The 26,992-nt window shown below is 44.0% G+C and overlaps 1 protein-coding gene across 1 annotated transcript in view; it reads right to left on the bottom strand.

The window, feature by feature from the left end:
* The window catches only part of MYO15A (myosin XVA), a 761,224-nt gene extending 744,936 nt beyond the window's left edge, over positions 1-16,288 (bottom strand). Inside the window, exons 1-2 of the mRNA XM_069212299.1 lie at positions 15,329-16,288; positions 11,090-15,274 (exon numbers count right to left, since the gene is read on the bottom strand). Of these exons, the coding sequence (XP_069068400.1) occupies positions 11,090-15,274; positions 15,329-16,288 (5,145 nt within the window). The remainder of the gene's footprint in view (positions 1-11,089; positions 15,275-15,328) is intronic.
* Positions 16,289-26,992: the final 10,704 nt, after the last annotated feature.

Raw genomic sequence — 26,992 nt, 5'->3', positions numbered from 1 at the left:
GCCAGCATGGCAGCAACCTCCACGTCGGAAGTTCGGCAGACAGGAAGACCCAGCCACCAAACTCCTAATCAGGCCCTTAGTGTGCTAGGGCCTTGATTTCGGGTTACCCATTGCCATCACACGAAAGAGCCAGCACCCTCCATCTGGGTGTAGTTAGCTCCCTTAGATGAATACCAACTCCACGGGACAGAAAAGCACTGGTTCCTTGGGGACTGGTTGTCGCTGCTGACAGGTATCCTAGGAAAAGGAGGGTAAATAAGCCACTGGAGCGAAGGCCTCACTCTGTACCTGTGCAAGAGGGGATAAAGGGAGGTATGCTGCTGTCCCCCTGTAACCTCAGGCTTTAGATCCAGAGGCCTGATGGTTGCACAGGGAGGACTGGACCCTCTTCGGATTTCAGTGGGATGACTACATCACTGCACCCCTTTCAGATGAGAAACAGAAAGTCCACTGCCACTGTGCGTTCTGAACCCAGCCTGCATCTAGCGCAATTCAACACAAAATATGCTCTAGAACTTCTCCAGGCTTTGGAAACAAGGGACTAGGCCTAATGGACAGGAGAGGCCATCTGGTTCATGTTAAAACCTGGTATTCTTGGCGTGGTTTCCCCCTGTCTTTTTGCCTCTGCCTCCTGTATTTGTGACTGTGTGCTGGATTTCATTTTTGCTGGTTTTTGGTGCTCTGGGCACTTTACCACGGCTAATCAGCTGGTTGTGAATTCACTCTAGACAGTCACAAAAAGGGAGCTGAGGTGTGCCCTGCATATCTTGAAGGGTCTTCCTGGGGTAGAGTGGTGGATGGAGCTGACACTTGCAACTGAATAGACCTGTGCTTGTCATTACACAATGCAGTCTCCAACCCCCTAGAGCAGTGGTCTCCAAACCTTTTAATGCAGCACCCCACCAGTTGAAAAATTGATATCATTGGGCACCCCCTCAGAATTTTTCACCATTATTTTATAAAGATGACAATGTTTAAATATGTCTAGACCTATTTAAACATTGCAATTAAGTGCTGTTACCTTTTTAGAAATAGAATAATATGCTTCTGCTTAAAACAGAGGCCTGTTATCTGTATAATGCTTCTTTTGGCCAGAGTCTGGCGCCCCCCCTGGGATCACTTGAGGCCCCCATTGTGGGGCCCGCCCCCCAGTGTGAAGACCTCTGCCCTAAAGTGTGTGTGGGACCAGGGCAGGAAAGGCAGGGTCTTGTTCACTACAAAGACTTTCCTTAGATGTTTGCCTACTTCAAAGGCAGAAATGAGTATAATTATTGGAACCAAAACCCTAGACTTCTAGAGCAGTTCTGGATCGAGAGGAGACTCTGCCAAGGAGAGTAGCTGAAGAGCTGTGAGGAAGAGTAGTGCCCCTTTGCGGTGGGTGCTTTGCTGGGTTGGCCTGCAGTTGCTGCTTCTGCTTTGGAGAGGACAAAAACTGGACTTTGCTGTGTATCCTGCTTGTGAAGTTTCTCTAGGGGCTTGGACTGAGCTTGCTTTCTGTTAAGAAGTCTCAAGGACATTAAAGACTTCACCTGCCAGCCCCTGGGTTCTCTTGCTGAGGACTCTGACTTGCCAAGAGGTGCCCACTCCAGTTCCTGGGATCTTGGGAGTGAAGTCTGGCACAAAACAAGAAGAACCAGGCGCACTGACAATGGAGGACTCCAGAACCAGCGCTGCTTCCCGACTCCGTGCCGCTGCCTGCAACCGAAGCCGTGATCCCCGCTGAAGTATGACAACTCCGACCGACACCGCACGCCCAATGCCGCCGCAGCACCCCTAAAGTCAGGCAACATTGGGAGTCTGCCTTGTTTCTAAGATACTGTACCTGGGGTCTGTGCGGCTCTATGACCGGTGCTGCACTCCCTCGTGATTGGCATCGGACTGTTGGAAACGACTCCGTCACGACTCTGGGATAGTAGCAGTTGGAGCTATTGTGTTTCCAAACACTTTATTGGGATTTAATATTGTAACATTCATATCTTTGCTTGTGTATTTTGGATTTTTGTCCTTTTGGTCTTGTTTTACTTAGATAAACATTGGCTATTTTTCTAAACTGGTATGGTGTCCATTAGTAGTGTTTTCACTGCGTTACTGTGTGTGGATACAATTACTTAACACATGGCCTCTGAGGTAAGCCTGACTGCTTGTGCCAAGCTACCAAGGGGAGAACAGGAGTTATCTTAGGATTTTGACTCCTTTACCCTTACTACAGCGAGGGTCCCTACTTGGACAGGGTGCAAACTGACTGCCAACTAGAGACCCCATTTCTAACAGTTTGCAAATTATCCAAAGAGACATTTACACTGTTACTTTTATTTGATGCCCCAGTTTAATAATGTTTATGCTATCCCCAACAAAAGCTTTACTCTCTGTGTGGGGATGTGGATCTCTAGATGAGGCTGGGGCTGGGCACCGCGTGGGAGGAAGCCTTGTTCTTAGGTGCATTGAGGGGGCTGGCTAAAGTGAACTTTCTGCCCCTCTTTGTCCTGGGGCTTAGAAAACTTCCGGTGCTGGGGGAGGGTGAAGAGGAGGGGCGTTGCTGCCTTTTCAGGCATCAGCCCCTCTGTGTCTTCAGATATGGAGGTCTGGAGCCACTAGAATGTGGATTCAGCCTGTTCCTCCAAGAATTTAGGACAAAGCATTAACATTTGATTTCAGAAATGGACAGTATGAAACTGGAAAATCTTGGATCCATTCTGGTTTCCCTGTTAGACCAAATTGAGTGATCTTATGCAAATACTTTATTTCATTGATTGTCCTTTTTGTTCATTATCACATATGTGAACACCTCAAAATACAGGAGTTTCAGGATGTGTTGCACAAAAACCGCTCTTGTGTTTGATCTAATAGCCTATATTGTTGCTTCCTCTATAACAGCAATCTAGGCGCAAATAGGGTACACATGACAACTGCTTTGCTTCCTAGTTCACTAATAGCATTGTTGTCAGGGTGAGGGCAGGAATGTTTCTCAGTGTTTGCTTAAAAACTCTAATTTTTAACAAACACTCTAAGCGTATTAATATAATCTAACGTAGTAAGGTGAAACGCATTCACTGGTTAAAGAACTACACTTTTTTTAAATTTTAAGACAACTTAACATAATGTAAAACATGAGGTTTTTTGCATGATTCAGATTCTAAATATTTTCAAGGCCCTTAGAGCCACAGCCGACCCTTGGCTCGGCTTTCCCTCTTAATTTGTTGGCTCTTCCGCTTCTAGTCGTGGGGAAGGGTGTTGGTGTTTGCCCTCCCATGACCTGATTGTTAGTATTGTCTAGGCCTGAGCCCAGATCGGGTATTGACACGGAAAATAAGCAAGTGCCTGCTCTCTATTAAAGTACAAAAGCAGGGTTCAGTTCCACGATACAATGATGCTCTAAGGAGGCTGAAGCCGCTTCCGCCCTCTCGAGTTTCACCCTACCTCAAGACAAAACCGGACACCGTGGTGGAGCGCGCGCGGGTTCCTCAGCTCGTGCGCTACATGTCATCCTGTTAAAGAGAGAGGTTTTATGTGCTTTAAGTGTGTTTCACCGTGACAGCGCCCCCCAGGTCAGGACCATGGACAGCAGCCTTCAACATCCGAACCCCTGCTCGGAGCAGCATGACGGCTAAAGTGTGTCCTCCTGGTCCGGCCCAAAGCACCAGACTTTTAAGGGCCTCTTGGCAGTGGCTTACAAAGGGTGCTGACATGCAAGAAAGGAAATGAGTCCCTAGAATCGTGGTTTGGTAGCAATGGCCACCATGACGTGGTTACAAAGGCCCCCTTACACAGCTGGATCCCGTTGCCACTGCACTAGCTGCACTGTTGATAGCTCCGCCCCGTACCTGCCTTCCCAAGCCTCCTTTATCCTGCCACCATTCCAATCTGATAAATTCGAAAGGGGCATACATATTTTTTTTCCACAGGTAAATATTCGTAAATATCTAAGGAAGGGCGATTTTCTTGCCGTCATGTGCCCACAGAACGTATTGTAAACGTAAACAATATATGCACTGGTGGACAGTGTAAAACAACATGTAAACTAGCTATAAGTGAAAGGATGCACATATTATTTGTCTCATTCATAATTAAATAACAAAAACACATTTATATAAGGCCTGCGAGTGTGCATTAGAATTAAACACAGGTACAACACAAACTAGCGAGAGACACACAATCACAAGACGTGTATATTTACTACTATATATACTTCTAATTCAGCGTTTCTTAGCACTATTAAAATGGCAGCTCTTCTCATAACGAGAGCTCCATAAACATAACAGGTGATTCTCGGCATATGCGGACGTTCAATAAAAGAGAGAGAAAGAGGGTGTGTGTCTCGGTGAAGCCTCTCCCTGGTTTGCAGATATGGGATGCACAGCTCTCTGTCTCGAATGCCCTTGTTTGACGAGGAAATGCTGTACTTGTGCTTCCAGTGCTGTGTCTGTTCTATGTGTGAGAGAAGCTTTCACTACTCTGATCTATGAGGGGGAAGTTTTTATCTATGCAAAAGGAAACGCGCACTACTGTTATCTATGCAGAAGGATGCTCGCACTGCTGTTATATATGCAGAAGGATGCTCGCACTACTGTTATCTATGCAGAGGGAAGCTCGCACTGCTGTTATATATGCAGAAGGATGCTCGCACTGCTGTTATCTATGCAGAGGGAAGCTCGCACTGCTGTTATCTATGCAGAAGGATGCTCGCACTGCTGTTATATATGCAGAAGGATACTCGCAGTACTGTTATATATGCAGAAGGATACTCGCACTGCTGTTATTTATAAAGACGGAAGCTCTCACTGCTGTTATCTATGCAGACGGAAGCTCGCACTGCTGTTATTTATAAAGACGGAAGCTCGCACTGCTGTTATCTATGCAGAGGAAAGCTCGCACTGCTGTTATTTATGCAGAGGGAAGCTCGCACTGCTGTTATCTATGCAGAGGGAAGCTCGCACTGCTGTTATTTATAAAGACGGAAGCTCGCACTGCTGTTATCTATCCAGAGGGAAGCTCGCACTGCTGTTATCTATGCATAGGGAAGCTCGCACTGCTGTTATTTATGCAGAGGGAAGCTCGCACTGCTGTTATCTATGCAGAGGGAAGCTCGCACTGCTGTTATTTATAAAGATGGAAGCTCGCACTGCTGTTATCTATGCAGAGGGAAGCTCACACTGCTGTTATTTATAAAGACGGAAGCTCGCACTGCTGTTATCTATGAAAGGGAAATTTTCACTGCTGTTATCTATGCAGAGGGAAGCTCGCATTACTAGTATCTAGGAGAGGGGAGTTTGCATTACTAGTATCTATCGGAGGAAACTTGCACTACTGCTGTCTATGAGGGAAGCTTGCACTACTGTTATCTAAGAGAAGGACGTTTTCACTACTGATATCTATGCAGAGAGAAGCCTGCACTGCTGTTATCTATGAAAGGGAAGTTTGCACTAGAGTTATCTGTGCAGAGGGAAGCTTGCACTACTGGTATCTATGTAAATGGAAGCTTGCACAACTGTTATCTATGAGACGGAAGCTTGCACTAGTGTTATGTATGCAGAGGGTAGCTCGCACTACTGCTATTTTTGCAGTGTGACGCTCGTACTACTGTTATCTATAAGAGGGAAGCTTGCACTAGTGTTATCATTGCTACGTCTAGTGGATTTTGCTGAGTTTGCACTGCTGCTACATGTGTTCTGCCTGCATCACCTGTGACTGCAGCTCACAAAGGGAACATGCTGTGATCTAACCTACAAACACCTACATTAAGAGCCCTTTTACTTCTATTTTATGATAAGCTATTCTAAGTATTAGGACATTTTTAAGAAATCCAAAATCTGGAGGATCTTTGTAACTTGAGAGACAGCTCTGCTGTCTGTGAGCACGAAGGATCTCTGTAACAGGAGTATTATATTCGTTGGCAGATGCCTGAGCCTGGATGATCTCTGTAATCTGGGGAGATAGCTCTGGTCTCAGATGTCTGAAGCTGTAAGAGTTATTTAACATCACAGAGTAGCAAGGCTGAACACGGAATTGGTAACTAAGGGCCACATGCACAAAGGGAATCATTTACAGTTTCCAAATAGCGAATTCGCTATTTGGTAATTACAAACACCAATGGACAAATGTGTCTTTGACACATTTTGTGGTTCCCAGTGGGTCGCAAATAGACCTACATTACGAAGATTAATGAGGCAGGTCTCAGTTTGCGAACCATTGGGAATCTCGAAAATCCCAGGGATGGTGGCCTGCTGGGGTCAGCAGCCCCCATGTCTGTGATTACTTTTAAATGAATCCAACTTTTTTTTTTAAATACAGCCAGATTTCCTTAAAGAAAAACAGGCTGCGTTTAAAAAAAAAGAGACCTTTTTTTTCATTTCTTTAGGGTATTAGGGTAGGCAGTGGCCCGTGGGACCACTGCCTGTTCTTAAAAATGATTTTGTGAATATTCACAAAGGGGCCCCTTGTGCACCCCTTTCCATTTGCTAATGGGTTGCCACTAACTTGAAGTTGGCAGTACATTGCAAATCTTTTGTGATCGCATTTCGGTCGCAAATCATTCACACATACCACTGCGATTCAGTATTAGGAACGGATACTCTAAATACACTGCTTCCTAATACCGAATCGAAACCCAATTTACGATTCAGTAACCTATTAAATAGGGCTTTGTACACCCCAAAAAGGCTTTCTGCATTCGCAAATGTGCAGATTCTGCAAATTGGCCTGTACGCAACCAGAAAAAAGATTTGTCCAGGTGGCCCCAGGTGAGGACTTCTCTTCAGTTTGCATGTGCCTCGGACTCCCTGCAGGAGACAGATTATTGAGTACATGACCATCTAGCAAAATGCCACTGCCTTCAACAGGGTACTTTGTGCTCAATTACAGTGACCACCGCATTCCATATCCTCATGGTCCAGGGACTTTCATATTGAGACTAATTTCATCCATCGAAATAATTAGATTAAAACACCTGAATGTAATGAGGACAAATGCGCATGGGAAGACACGGAGTGAGCGGCCAATCTATTTATGAAGCACTTATGATGGGTAACTCTACAACTATAATTTTGGTAAAAATTGCTGAAATAACTAGCTATATAGCAGTAAATAAAAACAGCATACGATAATGTATCTCACATAAGTTTGGGATGTTTAGTCTGTCTAACTCTAACATTTAGAATTATGGACCACAGGATATATAATAAAAATAGGTTTCCATTATTCAGTGATTGGTGTCACAAATGAACTGTGACGCTCGTCCACATATTTATAAGTGAGGTAACATGTTGTATTACACTGTCCACCACTATATGTACTGATCATGTTTAAGATAGGTTTGGTGGGCATCACTGCACTGCCTTAAAAAGTAATATACAAATTCTTCTTTGCAGAACGTCTGTGATGGACGTTCATGCATCGCCCATAAACTTTATAAATAAGACAATAATCTGTTTATGCCACAAATGATCTTATCAGATAGGAATGGCAGCAGGGCAAACAGCACTCATGCAGATGGGTGAGACGCCTCTACCATGAGCACCATAAAAGGTTTGCACCTTGGGTCAGCACCCACTTTGTCCATACCTTGAACATCCATGAACACACAAATGGATGGAAACATGAAATGGCACAGCAGGGACAATTCCTTATACGTAACACCTTCAAGGCAGTTTCTGACATGGAGGAGTATTTGCAGACTCGGAAAAAATGAAGAGTTCTTGGGAAGGTATATTGAAAACTAGATGCTAAAAAGCTGGAAGTGAAACCTCAAAGAGGAGAGGGTATCTCTCCCTCAGCCTCAACGTCTGCACCTACCCCTTGAGGACTTGATAACAGCAAAGTGCAAGTAGAAGAATGACCTTAGAGCTACAGCTCTGTCAAGGAAGTCTGGAAACCTATCATTAAACACTGCCTACTATTTTTAACATTATGATAGAAAAGAGTGCCGCCTCCATCGCCAAGTAGTAATTCTAATTATGTATAATCTTTAAATTGCTCTGAGGTTATAATGATACACACCATAAATGTACATAGCTTTTACTCACTCATCAATCTGTGCATCGTCCGCTTATACTTGCAGATGTTGTGCAGGTTCCTATCCTATTACATTTTGTTGTAAAGCTCTCAGTCGCTCTTTGGGTTCTAGCAGCGCTGTAGAAAGCTCTTCACACTGGAATGATTAGAGCCCCTTTGAGGACAAGAGTGTCAGAGGACCAATAATGGTTGCACCAACATTGCAATGTTTGCCTTTGTTTCATCCCGTTTAATTTAGAAGTTTCTACCCTCAGTTGATGGAATGTTCTACTAGCATTAGAGTCCACCAGCCGTGGGCTATACTGGTTATTAAAGCCCTCTACCTAAATATACAATGTCATTTGCAGATTCGGCATAAAGCTGAGGTAGAGGTCCTTTAACGTCTAATATAGTCCCCCAGTGCTGACACAATGAGGTTGCAGTGCAGCACCCCATGGCTTAACAGTGGTGTAACAAATGCCCCCACAGCCCCTGCAATGCAGGGGGCACTGAGCTCCAGGGGCCCCCCTTCAACACGGTTCCCTGGCCTGAGAGCTCCTGTGTGAGTTTGGACGGGGGCCCCTCCATATACTTTGCATGGGTGGGGGGCTCATATTTTGTTAGGCTCTGGTTTAACAGTGTATGGAAGTGAACTGAGGTGGCTCACATCCCTCCGAAACCTGCAGGAACACCGATAAGTGGTCCCACATGTCAAGATCTTTCCCGTGGGACTACTTATTGACTCCACCTTCTCTGCCTAGGTTCATAATGACGTTTGCAACATACCTAAAAATGAGTCTCTTTCATTCACAGAAAGGGAGCCGTGTCTGAAGGAACTGTGGATGCAGTGACCAGGGACGACCTGCATATCTGCTATAAATACATTCTTAAAGTAATCTACCCAATTTAACCAGTCCTACCTTCAGAGGGAGCAGCCTGGCCTGCTTGGATGAATAAGAAGTCATCCATTGTATTCCCACCCAGCTAACGTAATATGGTGGTGGGTTCCATAATCAACAACACCCTCCTTACAGAAATACTTATATGCTTGCTAAGAAACATGTTGAATGCTCAGAAGACTAGTATTAGATTAGAACTAGGCTTATAAACGAGGCCAAGAGATGCCAACATTGGTTGAAGATCGCGTGAAGTAACACATAACTAAATTCAATAAGACTAGTACACAACTACCTAGGATTTTGGTTATTGCTGAGGGGTTTCTTAATTTTTGTTACCTTATACCAATAGCAAGCAATTAGCACTGCAGGGCTGAGCGACAATATTCATAGTGTGTACCATAGGAGTACCATCAACCAATCAATCAATCAACCAATCACTCTCATCAGAAACAGATGATATTCATAGCCTGTGCTATGAGTGTGCTATACAAGTGGAATCAGTCACTCGATTGCTCATTCAAACGATCAGTCATAACAACACATTCAGTCAATCAACCAATCAGTCCTAACGTCACAAGATAAGATATTGTAATTGTAAATTGTATTTATTTAGCGCTTACTACCCTTGTGAGGTGTTAAAGTGCATTGTGGCAAGTAGCACTCTACTCCGGAGCCAAGATTAGAGTTTACTTGCTAGTAGATTAGTAATCAGTGCTATATCTCTTGTGCATTAGTTGTGTTAGGTTTGTGCTCATGATTCATTGTGTGTTTAGTAGAGTTTAGAGTAGGGATAGAATGATGGGAATGGATTTGAAATCGGAAGTAGTAAATTGTTTTTGTAAGTGGTCGTTGTGTGCCCAGTTAGTTGGGAAACATGGCTAAAAAGGAGGGGAAAGTCTGAAAAGGATATTTGGGTGTTCATACTAGTCACAAAGGTCTGTGATGAGTCAGAGAGAGAAGGGATGATAAACGATAAAGGAGCATGAGATGATATACAATTGAAATCTATCAATCAATTGATCAAACTATTAATAAATCTTAGCACCAAGTGTAAAGACAGAACCTTTCTTCACTCTTAGTGTTGCTGCCTCCGAACATTATCATCAGTCCAATGAGAACAGAGGTAAAGGAGAAGACTGACAACCCACAAACAACCTTGCACGACGTGTACGATTGTCCGTCACCAATCCTAAACTGTCTATGGATGCTGTGGAGCCTGTTTTCATTGGTTTACCCTATTCCGTCAACATTGTAGGATGGGATGTGGCCTTTTTGAGTGTACAGACTGCACAACCTATAAATGGCAGTCAGCCTTTTGTCAGAATAGGAACCAGTTTATACATAATTATGACTTCCTTAAAACATTATGTAGGACCCCTAGGACACCCAACATGGGACTGGCAAAACAAACACCATTAAAGGGAATAATTTGAGTGAGGTACACTAAACATCAGTCAGCAAGTCTCTCAGCATTGCATTTTGCAGCAGGTTTCAGTAATTTGAATACTGACTCAGACATTTAACTTACCATGTCCAGTTCACTGTTGGAGGGGCAACTCACATACCCGGGCCCAACACAGATCAGACCTTCCCACACAATATTTATGATATCAAAACAACCCCTGTCACCATAGGCATCTTTTTCCATGGGGGGGAGCATTATTATGATTTTACTGTTTCTCACCGCCAGGTTTTGCCAGGAGGTGAGAAAAAGTAAATTATGGTTATTTGTCTGCCCTTCTAAATTGGCAGGTGGGCGTATAGTCATTCTCTGATGGCCTTTACAGCTCAGGGCCATCGGGGAAGTTTGATCATGGCCAAACAGATGGCCCACCCAAAATTAAATTAGGCTGGTGGACCAGTATATTGACGGGGAGAGAACTCTGTCGCCACTGCCGTGACGGAGTTCCCTTCCTGCCGACATATAAATCGGGCCCAATGTCCTATGCCTTCTAATGAGTAGCGATGAAGAAAACATCTACATGTGCTATCTTGCTGTCTTTGATAATGGTTCCCAGAAGGAACAACGCTGCCAAACTCGAAAAATAAGAATGCACCTTTCTATTCACACATGCAATAAAGAGGAATCAACCATGCAGTGTAATTGATCCACTTGAAATGTAAAGTCTTTTAACCTCTCAAGATTATTTTGGTGTAACCCAACTAAACATTGTATGAAAGCACAGTAATAAGGCTGGGGTTACCTTGTTATGCCAGGGCAACTGCTTATGAGAATGAAGGTCGTCTTCCCACTCACTTCCAGGTCTCCGCCTTCCATGTGTCAAGTAACCACCTGCAGTTTCTCTTCTATGTGGTGGTCGTCTGTTGAAATTCTCAGCCGAAGGGGCATGAAGTGATTTTTGGGAGGACCAGGTACCATGCATTTCACGGACATTCACAGTATGATGCTGGGACCACTGATGTGGGCTCATGGCAGATGGTCCTCGGAAAGAGCCCATCTTTTGAACTTGAGGCATCACCACAGCGTATCTTCCAGCGCCATCTTCTGTCTCTAGGTCATACTGGTCAACATGGAACTTTGGAGAAACTGAATGCATATTTCTCTCTCTTATGGATGGAGATCTTGGAGGGATGAAACTTGGCCCTGCCATTGGATGTGATATTTTCAATGGAGGCCGTTGAAACTGTGGGCTTAGGTTTGGATTTCCTTTCAGTGTTCCAGTGTAACCGTGATCGGAAGGCTGTGGTACTTTTCCCCCAAATGATTTCATTCCCAGTTGTGGAGAAGGAGAACGTGACCGATTATCACCACCAGAAAATGATGCTTGCTTCACGGAAGGCAGGGGGGAGGATGGAATTCTTGCACCAAATTGGCTTCTCTGCAGACGCGGTGATGGTGGATCTTTTACTCCACTGTATTTTCCCTGCTCTCTAATGGATAAATTAGGAGATGCAGGTCGATGTGGTGGGCCACCTGGTGGCTGAGAAAACTTTTTCAAAAATGTGGTTTTGCTTGGTTGTCTAGGACCTGAGCCAGTCAGATTTGTGGCGGACCCATCTCTTGTTATTGACTGTCCAGTTGGTGGTCCTGTGTAAGCCATCCCAGCAAGTGGTTGGCCAATGTGTTTTAGAAATGGCTTTTTAAGTTCTGTAGCTGGGTTTGGTGGAGGTGGTAATTTTGAAATCTCCTTAATGCTTTTTCGCCTTTCCATGTGAGGAGATGATGGTTGCTGAGATGCGATTCCACGTCGTCTTCTGAGGAGAGTAGCTGAATTCCCCATGGAACCAGTATCATCCTCTGGAAATTGGTCCAATTCAGACTGAAAATGTGGGGTTTCTTTGATGCTAACACGTCGATTCCCTTCCCTTTTTAACATCTGAGGAGAAGGAGGTCCATTCATACTTCTGGCTGGTGGCATACCTCTCAAGGATTGCCTTGGCGATGCTGGGTTAAATGGTGGTGACCCACTTTGACGGCTTAAATGTCTCATGTAGGGGTTTCTTACCAAAGGTTTAACTGCTTCTGTTGGGGGTTCACTATTCCTGTTCCATGCCTGAGGGAGCCTTCCTTGTTCTTCATTCATAGGGTGGCCTATTTTTCTTGAAGCCTGGGGTGAAGGTGGCCCTTGATTCCCAGTAGTTCTTGTAGGGAGATGTGGTGAAGCTGGGGCACCAAATTTTCTCACTGATGGCTGAGGGGAAGAAGGCATTCTCATTCCATCATTCATAGAATAGTTCATCCTTTGCAAAACTGGGCTACCAGGAGGAGATATTGCTGTTACTCCTTTGGACTTCAAATTAGAATTTTGAAACTTAGATGTGGAGACGTTAGATCTAATCGATGGCTGTCGAGTTGGGGCTCTTAACTGCTGGTCATTCCTAATGCTATTCCCACGATTTAGCCCTGGCTGCGGAGATGGAGGTGGGCTCCAGTCATGAAAGAGTGGTTGAGCAGATATCGGTTGGTAAAGGGCATTCCTGTCTGCACTATTGTTGGGCATTTGGGATGTCATCATGTGTCGTCTGCTAGGCTGTGGTGTTTCTGTGGTGGGTGAAGTAGACCCCCAAAATGGAGTGGTACTTTGTAGATTCTCTTTGACCATTGGAGAGCCTACCCTTCGCATGGATGGCTGAGGGGAAGGAGGAGCTCTTGGGGATGCCTGAGGAGAAGGGGGAGCTCTGATGGAAGGCTGAGGAGAAGGGGGAGCTCTGAAGGATGGCCGCGGAGAAGGGGGAGCCCTGAGTGATGGTTGAGGAGAAGACGGAGCCCTAAGGGATGGCTGGGGTGAAGGTGGAGCCCTGAGAGATGGCTGAGGAGAAAGGGGTGCCCTCATAGATGGTTGAGGGGAAGGAGGAGCTCTCCGTCTAATAGATGCCCTTTGTGTTGGGGGAGGCAGGTGTTCATTTGTAGGATTCCCATACTGCTTGTGAGAATCATCAAGTGGTGAGTTAAAAGCATGATTAGGTCTGGGAGAATGTGCCATTTGCAGTTCAGGTACATTTGCGGAAGGTGGCATGGACAGTTCTTTATCACGTATGGTTCCCATTCGTCTCATAGGCCGTGGGGATGGGGTCATGCTTCTTCTTGAAGGCTGAGGTGATGGCACTCTTTGAGCATTATTGTCATTAGAACCTGCATGATCAAATTCTCTGAAAGAGTTTGAAAAGGCAGAATAAGATGTGTCCATTCCTGTCAATTTGTGTCCAAACCTTTTGTATGCTGGCTGAACATGGGGCATTTCATCATCAGATACATCCTCAAATGATTCGAAATGTCTCACAGATGGCTGGGGAGATGGATGATAAAAACTTTTCCTTTCGGGGCTGCCATACTGCCTTCTAGTGTGCTGAGGAGAGGTTGGCTGTTGAAAATCATTGGTAGGGGGTGGCATCTGAAAGTGTTTCACTGATGGGTGTGGGGAGGAAGGTCTTGCTGGTATATTTCCTCCAAACTGTTTCATTGACCTCCTGCCTGGGCCTGGTGACATGGGTCTTCCACTCATATCATAGCTCTGGGGCTGTAACCCTGGCTGTGAAGCAAGAGAATCTTTCATGAATTGTCCCAAGGGACTTCCAAATTCTCTCGGTGAGAAGTCTTCAAATTCTTCCTGCTGGATCCCACCATCAAATGTTCTCCTTGTGAGCTTTGGAGAAAGAGTTCTTTGATGTCTGCTTCCTTGAGGAGGACCAGGAGGCGGGCCTGCCTTTCCATACAGCCGTTTTGCCACTGGGGATCTTGCAGATCTTTGTTTTGGGCTGCTAAATTGTTCAGGGGGCAATAACAATGATTGATCTTCATAGTCATCATCTTCTTCATCGTAATCAGTGAAAGATATGTGTGGAGATGGAGGAAGCGAAATGTCAAGCTTTTCTCTGCCAAACATTTTGACTTGGGGTCTGGGAAAAAGCCTATATTTTCTGTTCCTTGACAAAGTAGAAGGGACTTGTTCTTCCATTCCCTGCTGTTCAAAGAAATGATTCTGTGACGTTGAGTAGTTGTCATAATGCTCATCAACCTGTTCAGCTTCATCCACTTCCATGATGTCTTCCATTGGGTAGGCATATGGATTGTATGAAGATTCCCCATAAGGAGAAACGCCATGATTTCCATAATTGTTTTCATCCTGTAGGTCAGCTTCATCATAATCCATTTCTTCTTCTTCAGGATTGTACTGTCCATTGGATGTGCCATAGCCATCATAGTGGTTTTCATAATAGGCATGTGTCTCTTCATCTTCATAGTAATCCATTTCATCGACATTGCCTTCATAGTCCTCGTATGGTGAATAATCATAACCTTCATTATACAGCTCGTCATCATAAACTTCATCATAGTTGGCATAGTGACTTTGAGATGGATAATTGCCATCATTGTAATAGTCCATGTTCTCATCGTAGGGGTCTTCCATCTGGTATCCGTGGTTATCATCATAACTCTCTCCACCACTTCCATAGGGTCTTGGTCTATTGTATCCATATTGTTGATCATAATAGTGCTCTTCGTTATAGCTGCCATAATTTTCTTGAGGTGGGTAACCGTAAAAGTCTCCTTGATTGTGATAGGGATCATAATATGGCTGAGGTCCTCTAGGGGGATATCTGCCAGGTTGTGGAAAAAATCCCCCAGGGGGCATTTCTTGGTACATTTCATTTTGAATCCAAGGAGGAGCACCATGCATGTTCTCCATGAAGTCGAAATACCGCTGGCGGCCAGGGAATTTGTTCATATTATTACGATACCAAAGGACTTCATCTTCAGATGGAAATGGCATTTTGTTTCCTCCCATTCTGGACATCCAGGCTGCCCGCATCTCCCTCTCATCTTCGGGATATTTATTCCGTCGGGATAAAAATTTTCTAGTCATCCAGTTAGCAGCAGCAGATACTTTGCTTAAAATTTTAGCTTTTGGTTTAAACTTATCTTTGGCCTTTTTCCGACTGAAAAAGCCCCCAAAAAGCTTACCTTTTTTTCCTCCTTCTACTTTCTCTGTAGATTTACCTCCAAGGCGTATTAACATAAAGGATGGTTTCTTTGCAGTATCACTGTCACCACCAGATGGTGCTTTTGCAGCAGCCTCTTTCTTTTTCTTGCTCCTCCGTAAGCCCATCATGAGTTTTGATGTGTTTTTCAAAACGGCTGCAGATTTCTTCTTTTTGGCCAGAAGAGATGGCACACCAATTTTCTTTTTTAAGCCCAGGAACAATTTGGAAGCAGTCTTGAACTGACCTTTTTTGGAGTGCCTGCTGGGCTTGAGACCTCTAAACTTCATAAAAAGTCTACCTGTGCTCTTCAAACTTCTCTTAGATTTGGGCGGCAGCATTGGTTTCTTGGCCAAGCCCGCCATTGCCTTTGTTGCCCCTTTGAGCTGTGCCCTAGCCATGTCTTTCTTGACAGCCTTCCTCTTATTTTCATCTGTGGCGAGCCCTAGGAGAAGTTGGGATGTTCCTCTCCGGTTGTCACTTGTAGCTGCTTCATCACCATCTCCCTCTTCCTCCTCAGATTGGATCCTCCTTCCACGACCCTTCTGCATGCCGGCCATGTTTTTTGTGGCCCCCTTTAAGGCTGCCATTCGTTTCGCCTTTTTGGCACCCTCATCACTCTCATCATCCTCTGCTGCCTTCTCGCTCTCTCCCTCGCTGTCTTTCACAAGCTCTGCATCTGAACCCTCCTCTGACTCGCTAGCGACAGCTTTTTTCCCCTTTTTGGCATCTTTTCCTTTCCTTGGGTCTTCCTTTCCTTTGCCTTTTCCCCCTTTGGGATCAGCCTTGGCACCTTTCTTATCATCCTTACCAGCTTTCTTGTCATCCTTACCGGCCTTGGCATCATCCTTCCCTTTCTTACCCTTGTCTGCCCCTTTGGCATCAGGTGTTTTTTTCTTATCGGGTTCCTTGCCCCCGCCTTTCTTTGCAGCCTGTTTTGTGTCACCCTTTTTGCCACCCATGATGAAAGGGACGTATGGGCATTAAAGTTTAGATGATGGGATAAATCGAGTCTTTAATTTGCATAGACCCAGGGTCCACAAACCCAACCGTTTTGGGTTCAATTCCTTGCAAATGCCCTCACTCGACCTGCAATCTTCTAGGAGGCTGTAAAATGACAACCAATTTAAGATGGGAAACAACTGTGGTAAGGACAATATCTCCTTTAAGCAATGCGGGATTTACGCATTAGGTGTATTAATGTCTTATAGATCATTTCAGAATGAAGGCTTTTGGTAGAATGATCCAAGTGGCTTAAACTTCGAACTAACAGACTATAAGGGTTTTCAAAGTCTATGCTGTGCAAAATTGTAAATGTATATAATTTAAAAACCTACTGCCACTCAGTTGTTCTAAAAAGAATATGCGGTTTACTAATCCTGTCTATTGCAGCCTCTTCACAAGCAGTGTGAGCGCAGGGGAAAGTGCTGGCACCGTTTCAAAAGAAGGTTGGTCTTGTAGAGAAATAATAGTGTCCTCTATGATAATAAGTGGATTCGCAAAGTGCTTACGCCCCCTTTTTAAATGTGTGGTGGTGGTGCAGAGACATGCTCGTGTAGTACCAAAAGGTAGGGTTGTTCTGTACAGAAGAGTTGAGGCTTCTTTGCAAGTAGCATTATTCTGCATAGAAGTGTTGGTGCGTTCTTCTTAATTGTTGATTGACCCTGTAAAGTGGCTACTGCAGTCTCCACAATTACAGGGGTATTTAAATGTAGGAAAATCCTCAGAAAAATGCTGGTGCAGCGTCTTTAAATGTAAGTATTTCCTTTAGAGAAGTGTTTGCTTGGTCTTTATAAATGTAGACTGATCCTGCATTGAGGTAATGGCTCATTTTCTTTATATGCAAGTCACTTTAAATGCTGAGTGGTCCTGTCGAGAAGTGCAGACAAGTGCAGGTACGTCCTCTAAAAGTAGGGTAATCTTGCGGAGAAGTGCTGGTGCGGTCTCTTGACGCTGGGTGATCAAAAAGAGAAATAGGGGTTCGATCTTATGCATTGATTCTTTGCGCTGGGGCAACAAATTTAAACAAACGATGGTGTCGACTCTTCAACACCCGGGCTCTCCTGCAGATAAGTCCTTGTGCCTACTTATAAACCTAGAGCGGTCCTGCAGTGAAGTACGAATGTAGCATTTTAAGTAACGGAAAGTCCTGCAATAACGATCTGGTGCAATCTCTTTAAAGCTATTGGTGCTCTTAAGTATCTGTCAGCATTGCCAGTACTTCCTACTGCTAGTGCCGATACTCTCAAAGAAGTACCTCCCAGGAGCCTTCCCGTCGAGTCGACAAGGGTCGTTTGATAAACCTTAAACGAAGCATGCTTTGAGTCGTGGCCAGAGCTCCAGACTTTGCCTTCACGTGCTCTCCTTCCCAAGCTGTGTTCCTTCCCGCTGTGCTGTGAATGGACGTCGCGGTGGGCGCTTCCGGGATTCCTTCAGGGGAGTCCTCGCGCTGTCCACAGCGAGGCTGCTGCTTTGTGCGGTGCTCTGGCGGCGACGAGACCAAGATATAGTGACAGGGCTGCTGTTCTGTAACCGTATCTCCTTGGCTCAGTTCTGGATGAATAATGCAAGCAGGCGGTGCCATTTCTGTCCCAAGAGCCTTAGAGACAACTCCCAAGACGGAGGAGGGGGAATAAGAAGGTAGGGCCCTCGAAATGTCGTAACCCAGTGAGCCCCTGTCCCAAAGAAAAGAGCCAAAAAACTAAATAGCGGTAAGTGAACAAAATGGCACTAAAGACAGGGAAATCCTTTCATGGACACAACACCACAGGAAGCAATACATCAGTTAACACCACTAGGGACTATCATCTCTATGTCAGTCAGTATCTAAGTCAGAAAAGTATGTAAAAGCAAAACACAAGCATGTGATATCGCATCTAGGCAAGAATATAAAATAAACTGCAAACACGAATTTAGCTGTCGCTGAAAAACATTGCATTCTACCACCAGGTGATTCATTTCTCAAAAGTAAGGGATTACAATCGTAAAAGAAGCATTCCAGGACCGTTCTTACGTAAAAATAAACAATAGATAAATAACATTATCAGCTTAGGCCCTGATTACAAGTGAGCCAGAAAAATGATGCCCCATGAGAATGGGTTGGTATTGTGAGTAGTGCGAATTTTAGCACACCTGGTAATATCCTGGCACGATCAAGTTCCCTTCAATTTCATCGGGTGTTACAGACCATAGATTTAATTTGGCAAAAAAGCATGGGATATGCACCAAAATCTACAAATGTACACGTTTTGCCCCATTTTGGGCATATTTATGCTATATAGCTCACTTGATAAATTCTGAACCCACGCTGACGAATTGTGTTGGTGCTAAAAATACCAAATACCCCTCTATGGTACTTCGAATCAAGGCCTAAGGTACGTTAAACGGTGAGTCTGTCAGACTTGCAAACTGTTACCAAAGCAGCACAGGTACGGTATTAAAGGATTACAAATATGCATAGCTGCTATGTGGACCGAAAACGTGCAATATCTTCAATACCTTCAGCAAGTCCTAGCAGTTTAATCTAAACTTTAAAAAAAAGTTTGTGGTCCGCAAGGCCTAAATCGTGGCAGTGGTGCCCGGGCCTCAGTCCCGTGCTGTAAGCCACCCTCTGCAAAGTTTGTTGACCATCTTTTGCCCCTACATCGCAGTCGCTGGTATTTTGTCCCACGTAGTGCCCCACCTGCCCGCCCCACATAGGTTGGCCACTCCCATACTGCATTGTCCCACCACTGCCCTGGCACCATACCCTTCGTCCACACAATTTGACAGCTCTTTACCAAGAGCTCAGTATCGATCAGCAGTTTGAGAATTGTCAATGGCAGTGGTTCCCAACCTTTAGACTTCTGTGGACTCCCACTTTATCATTACTGGAACCCGGGGACCCCCACTGAACCCTTATTGGAATCCGGGAACCTCCACTGAGTCATTACTGAAAGCTGGGAACCAAATCTGTTAATATTATCCTGAGGAGGCTTTGCGGACCCCCAGGAGTTCCGAGCCCACAGGTTGGGAACCACTGGTCTATGGCCTTATCATGGGTTTCCATGGATTCCTCTGATGATTAAATCACAGTACCCATCATTTCCAGCGACCCCTATTTGATAAGTAACTTTCTTTTGGCCACCTATAATATTCATGCCATTTTGTAACTAACTTTGATTTCAAGTACTCAGAATATGTGAATTGCTGACTTACAAATGCTCCCTTACACCAGTGGTTACGAGTTACCACAAACTTTCCTTTCATTGTACATAGCTTTGACAAAGCACCCTGTAGGAACGAATCATGTGATAACTGTTTACTGTTTATTTATGTGTCTACCTGAACTGTTGTACACGTAATCAATCAAATATACATAACAGGAAACCATGGAAAACGGTCCAGTATTGCTACTGAGTGTTGAAATCATAAGCCATGATGCCGAAGGCCAAGTAGTTTGTAAATGTCACCAGAACCACAAATGGCAATGTAGTTTTACAAAGAGGTCAAAGTTCAATGGGCAGATGTGAAAACCAAAACCAGACAATAGCCTACTGCATGCTGATAGTACAGCCCAATAATCTCAAATTGAGTATTCCTTGTGGTGAACTGTTACGTGTCAGAAAGATTGTAGTACCCTGGAAAGTTTTGAAGGAAATAGGAGCAGTTGTTAACAAGTTTCAGACAAAAAGGGTGATAGACCTGGCATCCTTTGCGTGGTCTCCCCTAACATTTTGCCTCTACTTTCCAGGTTGTTGCTATGTGCTGGACTCTGTTTTTGCTATTTTTGTTACTCTGGGCACTTAACCACTTCTGACCAGTGCTAAAGGGCAAGTGCTACTTATGTGAAATTGTATGTGTAATTGGCTTTTCCATGATTGGCATATTTGATTTACTAGTAAGTCCTTAGTAGAGTGCACTAGGGGTGCCCAGGCCTGTAAATCAAATGATACTAGTGGGCCTGTAGCACCGATTGTGCCACTCACATGAGTAGCCCTGTAAACATGGCTCAGACCTGCCACTGCAGTGTTTGTGTGTGCAGTTCTAACCCCTTTGCTGCCAGGCCTTTTCCCGCTCAGGTGCCAGGCCTTTTTTTGGCTATTTGGGGCAGTTCGCGATTAGGCCCTCATAACTTTTTGTCCACATAAGCTACCCATGCCAAATTTACGTCCTTTTTTCCAACATCCTAAGGATTCTAGAGGCACCCAGAGTATGTGGGTTCCCCTGAAGGAGACCAAGAAATTAGCCAAAATACAGTGACAATTTCATTTTTTTTTTTAAATGGGGAAAAAAGGGCTTCAGAAGAAGGCTTGTGGTTTTTTCCCTGAAAACGGTATCAACAAAGGTTTTGCGATGCTAAAATCACCACCTTCCCAGCTTTCAGGAACAGGCGGACTTGAATCAGAAAACCACATTTTTCAACTCAATTCTGGCATTTCACTGGGACATTCCCCATTTTTACCATTTGTTGTGCTTTTAGCCTGCTTCCAGTTAGTGACAGAAATGGGTGTGAAACTGGATCCCAGAAAGCTAAACATTTCTGAAAAGTAGACAAAATTCTGAATTGAGCAAGGGGTCATTTGTGTAGGTCCAAGAAGGTTTTCCTACAGAAAATAAAAGCTGAAATAAAAAAATATTGAAATTGAGTTGAAAACAACAGCCATTTTTCTCCACGTTTTACTCTGTAACTTCTTTCTGCAATATCAGATTTTTTAAAGCAATATACCGTTACATCTGCTGAACTCTTCTGGTTGTGGGGATATATAGGGTTTGTAGGTTCATTAAGAACCCTAGGTACCCAGAGCCATTGCAATGGGTTTTTATTCTATATCGGGTATACAGCAATTAATTTGGTGAAATATAAAGAGTGAAAAATAGGTATCAAGAAAACCTTTGTATTTCCAAAATGGGCACAAGATAAGGTGTTGAGAAGCAGCAGTTATTTGCACATCTCTGAATTCTGGGGTCCCCATACTAGCATGTGAATTACAGGGCATTTCTCAAATAGATGTCTTTTTTACACACTGTCTTATATATGGAAGGAAAAAATGTAGAGAAAGACAAGGGGCAATTATACTTGTTCTGCTATTCTGTTCCCCCAAGTCTCCCAATAAAAAATGGTACCTCATTTGCATGGGTAGCCCTAATGCCCGCGACAGGAAACACAACATGGACACATCACATTTTTACATTGAAAACTGACGTGTAGTTTGGAAAGTGCCTAGCTGTGGATTTTGATCTCTAGCTCAGCCGGCACCTAGGAAAACCTACCAAACCTGTGCATTTTTTAAAACTAGACACCTAGGGAAATCTAGGATGGGACTCTCACCAGGTTCTGTTGCCCAGAATCCTTTGCAAACCTCAAAATTTGGCCCAAAAAACACTTTTCCCTCACATATCGGTGACAGAAAGTTCCGGAATCTGAGAGGTTCCACAAATTTCCTTCCACACAGCGTCCCCCCAAGTCTCCTGATAAAAATGGTACCTAACTTGTGTGGTTTGACCTAGTGGCCACAACAGAAAATGCCCCAAAACACAATGTAGACACATCACATTTTCCCAAAGAAAACAGCTGTTTTTCGGTAAGTGCCTAGCTGTGGATTTTGTCCTTCTAGCTAAACCGGCACCTAGGAAAACCTACCAAACCTGTGCATTTTGAAAACTAGACACCTAGGATGACTTGTGGGGGCTCTCACCAGGTTCTGTTACCCAGAATCCTTTGCAAACCTCAAAATTTGGCCCCAAAACACTTTTTCCTCACATATTAGTGACAGAAAGTTCCTTCCCTTATGCATAAAATGAAAAAATAAAAAACTCCCTAGTGTCTAGTGGGCATTTCTGCTGCCCAATCGCATCGCGATCAGGCAGCAGGAATGCAGAGAGCGACATCAAAGGAAAAGAAAGGCCTTTCTTTGCCTTTGATGACTCTCTCGCCCACCACGTGATCGGAGGAGAAATGCTTTTGCAGACTGTTAATTGGGCTGTTTGTGAATCTCCTCTAGACAGTGACACTAAGGGAGCTGGGGTGTAGCCTGCATATCCTGATGAGCCATCGTTATCCCTGAGCAATCAGCACACAATAATTTAAAAGGTCAGAAAAAAGAAAAAAGTTTTTTTTTTAAAGGTTGGAAATGTAAACCCTGTTAAAATAGTAGAAATAAAAAGAGTACACATGTATACATATATATGTATATAGTAAAACGTAGCGTGTATAATCTGAATTGCACGCAATAGGATCCGTCTCACTCTAAAACTGCTCACTTCGAGTGTCTGTTTTTCTAGGAGAGTATTTAAGCATATGATTAGCTAGTGTCGTCCACACCAAGCTGAACAAACATTTGCAATGCAATAGGTCCCGTATTTTCTTGAGTTAGATCTATTGGCATTGTAAATTCAGAACTCGACTTTTCTTGCCACATAACTTGGTCAACCATGCCTCATTATTTAGTCTTTTCCTGCCATATAATTCCAGTGGCCCAGCATTTAACTAAAGCTCTTCCATTTACCTTCTTCCTCTATCTTAAACATATATACAATTATCATATAAATCTTTATCAGAATAAACGCTTGGCATTATAATGTAATGCTCAAAAAACCATAACAAAAATATAATTTTGGACGGATTGGAGGGTGAAAGGAAAGAGGGAGTCAGGAGTAAAGATGGAGAGGACAAGTAGCGTGGTAACGGTGCCAATGGGCCCTGCAGCAAGAAAGGAAAATGGTTGAGTAGAATTTCGGTAGGAAAATAGAGCAGTGAGTAGAGTTGAGTGAGGTCTGTAGGTCTCTGGTCCCCAGTGCCACTGCACCTGTTGCTCCATTGATAACTAGGCCTCAGGAGAGAAAGCGGATGGGGCAGAAAAAGAGAAGCAAAAGGAATACAAAAGACAAAAGGAAGAAAGAGAAGGGGTCGCAAAGAAATAAAAGAGAGAAGGGAAAGAAAGAGCGAGGAAATGAAAATACAGCTAAGAGAAGAAATAAAGTAAATGTGTGAGCGAAAAGAAAAATGGGAAGGAAGCTAGCGAACAAAAGATGAAGAGGAAGAAATAATGAAAGAAGTGTGAAAAGAAAGAGAAAAATTAACATTAGAGAAAAAAAGAGAGAGAGTAAGAGAAACAAGCAGTGAAAGAACCAGGGCATGTATGTACTGATACATTTCCCACAGAAACAGAATGGGAAAACCACTTTGACACTTCAGGTTCCGACAAGTAACTTGTGGCTTCCACATACAGATGGGAAAAAGGGGGCTTTATAGTAAAATGTGAATTGACAGATAAAGATAAGAATATCACCAGAGAAAGGAAGGAATATCTAAAAAAAAAAAGTTAAAAGAGGCATACAGAGTAAAAGGAAAGAGCAAAACAAAAATACAAAGAAAGAATGAAGGGAAGAGAAAAAATAGTGAAAGAATGAACGCCTGATGAAGAAAAAAGAGTGGAATGAAACACGGAAAGAAATAACCAAGTGTTTGCAAGTTTGAAAGAGGAGGTAGGAAGAGGAAGAGGGAAATCAAAAAAAGGGAGAGGAGTAGAAATAAACAGTTGAAAGAATGATTAAAGCTGTTAACGGGTGGATTTTAAGAGCTGGAAAGAGAAAAGTGGGGGAGAAAGAAAACATTGAGAGTAAAGTGTAAAGGAAAGAACAGAATGAGATAGGTGAAACAGATTCTCCCAAATAGAGATGGCAGCTAAGAATAGATTTAATTGGCTCCCCCGCGTCCTTAGGCAGAAGCCAGAGTGTGGAACAGCATAGGGCACTGCAGAACAGCAGGAGGTGCATTAGCAGAGTTGTATGTGAACCCCAATGTAGCAAAATTGGGGTGCTTCAGATCAGGATTGGGCATATAGACAGAGCTGTGTCCCGGCCACGTGCTGGGATAATAGAAAGTCAGCGGGTGAGGAATGAGAAATGGAGCGCTGTGTAATTCCTGGTATTGGAATAATGGGGCGCTGCAGGTTAGGGTTGAGATGCACTGTCTGAGTTATATGTGGACTGCAGTACTGGAATAGAAATGAACACACAAGGTCAGAAGTGAGGTATGTAAATGGAGCTATGTTCAACCAGTTTTGGCATGCCCGTGTTGTTGAGTGTTAGCCTGGAGGTACCCTTGTAAAGCTGCAAGTGGGGTCCAACATGTGAGTGGCTTTGTCTCTGAACCACAAAAGCGACGAGGGGCATGAGTGTGAGCCTTAGTACTGAGAAGAAATGTGCCCTGAATATTAGAATTGAAGGATTCTGGTGGAGCTGTGGAGGTTCCCATCAACAGTGGTGTTGGATGCTAGACTTGAGGTCCACTGGCTAAGCTGTGTTTTGCTCTTTTGGGTCCAGCATTAGCTTGACAGTGGGACTAAATATTAGGATTGAGCTGCTGTAACGGAACTGTATGTGAGCAGGGTCCCAGCATAAGCAAGGGGGTGACCTCGCTGGGGTAGAACTGAGGTGCATCGACTGCTGCACCTGGGGTCCCAGTACTGGAACAGCAGAGTGTACTGACTGTAAGAACTGGGGAGCTCTGGCACACAGTGTGTGTGGGGCTCTGGCATGGCTGAGGGGCTTGGAGTGTGTGAACTGAGGTGCACTGATGGAGCTGCGCCCTAGGTCCCAGTACTGGAACAACAGTGTGTACTGACTGTAAGAACTGATGTGCTTTGGCAGGCAGCATTTGTGGGGTTTGGCGTGGCTGAGGGGCTTGGAGTATGTGAACTAAGGTGCACTGATGGAGCTGCGCCCGAGGTCCCAGTACTGGACCTGCAGTGTGTACTGACTGTAAGAACTGAGATGCTCTGGCAGACAGTGTGTGTGGGGTTCTGGCACGTATGAGGGATTGGAGTGTGTGAACTGATGTGCACTGATGGAGCTGCAAGTGGGATCCCAGTATGGAGCAGAAGTGGTCTCTGTCTCTAAGGATTGCGGCTCCCTGGTAGAGCTGGGTGCCTAGGCTATAAACAATTACAAGCAACCGTTCGCCCAGGGGACCACAGGCAGACACACTTGGTAAAGAAAATCCAGACCAAGGAACAGTGGGAGCCAGTCGACTGAGAAAGGGTGCAGAGAGCCCACAAAGACCAAATGTGACCAACATAACAGTCTGATTTATAGCTTTGTTTACACCTAAGCTGAGAGCAAGAATGCACTGCAAATGAAAAAAGAGAAGTTTTCCTGGACAGGAGCAGGAAACAAAGTAAAAAAAAAAAGTCTCCTACAGACCAAATAAAGAGGACGGTGCAAAATTATACAGTAGTTGGTCCCTGCCCCCACACAAAAGAAGGAGGGACAAAGAGGCATGATTGACCACTAGCAAGCAATGATTTTTAAATGACACTGAAGCTAACAACTGAAATAGCTGGAAGCCTAAAGAAGAAGTATACTTAAAAGTATACTTGTGCTTACACTCAACCTAAAAATGACAAAAGCCCTCATCACTCCAGAGTGTGAGTAGTATAGTAGAGAACCATTTATAAAGGAATTGCTCTCCAACTAAACTCAAGAAATACTCAAAGTTCCCTGTTTCCTTTTTTTGCATACTTTATGCAGCACTCTAAGCCTGAAAGGGCACTCTATTACACTGTGCCTTGTAAAAATATTAATTTCTTCGTCATAATGACAGTCCCCGAACCACTCCTAAGAGCTTCACCATTGTCAGGGCTACAAGGAATATGCAGCAGGATTAACTAACTTGTCAGCAAAAAAGGAAATTAATATGGCACATTTGTTAGTAGTATTGTTTTCATCCATTTGAGCTAGAAATATCAAACTTTTTTGTGAAATGTACAAATCATGTGGCATCCTATATGGCAAAATATATGACAAATATAAATCCATAATTATTTGGTAAAGGTTGTATCCACAGAATCACATTATGCTGCAACCACAGAATCATATAAATCCATAGGCCCTCACCACTTTCCATTAGTTAATCACAGTTTATTAATGTCAGGTTTATCTAAACTGGATGATTACAATCAGTGACATTGTTAGCTGTACTTTGAAGAAAACAGCTCTTTCAAACAAACTATGCAATGTAAGAAAATACGTGTGCAGTAACATGTAACATGGGCCTATATTGAGATGTTTGGGTTCTAGAGACAGCCATGTGTTTAATGATGTTACCAGAACCACTCAATGTGTACATATACCATGGCAGGGAAAAAAGTTTGACTAATAACACATGGTATTTAAAGCAACTATACTAATAAATGCAAATTCACTGTGCAAAGGTCAACTTATAGTTTTACCACAGTTGAACCTCACCCCACGCTGCTAGCCTACCCCCATGCTCGTCTAACACCTCAAGGTGCTCACTACTTTTCTTTATTTCTACACCACAGATTTTTACTGGTGCTGCACTGGCGATCCTTGTGGTAGAGCAGTACTGCATCACTGCACAAACAAATATATTTAATTTGACCCCAGGGGGTCTGCCACAAGGACAAGGGGTTCAGGATAACGTAAACAAACTTTTTTGACTTGCCTGTATCCAGGGATGGCTCCTCTGCTATGGCGGAGGAGCGTCACCCCCTGCCAGCAGGAGCAGCTGCAAAACGTTTACATTAAAACCATAATAAACTATGGAAAAGGGGTGAACCCTGGGGCGTAACAGGGACAGAGGCTCAGTGAGCATGTATGTTTGGATGACCATTTCGGACCAGCCAAACATATATGCGCATTAGGCTTTCTCCAACCCAGCA

This window comes from Pleurodeles waltl, chromosome 10 (assembly GCF_031143425.1).
Source record: "Pleurodeles waltl isolate 20211129_DDA chromosome 10, aPleWal1.hap1.20221129, whole genome shotgun sequence".
NCBI lineage: Eukaryota > Metazoa > Chordata > Amphibia > Caudata > Salamandridae > Pleurodeles > Pleurodeles waltl.
The sequence above is the reverse complement of the archived record's forward strand: the minus strand, read 5'-3'. Positions and strand labels throughout refer to the sequence as shown.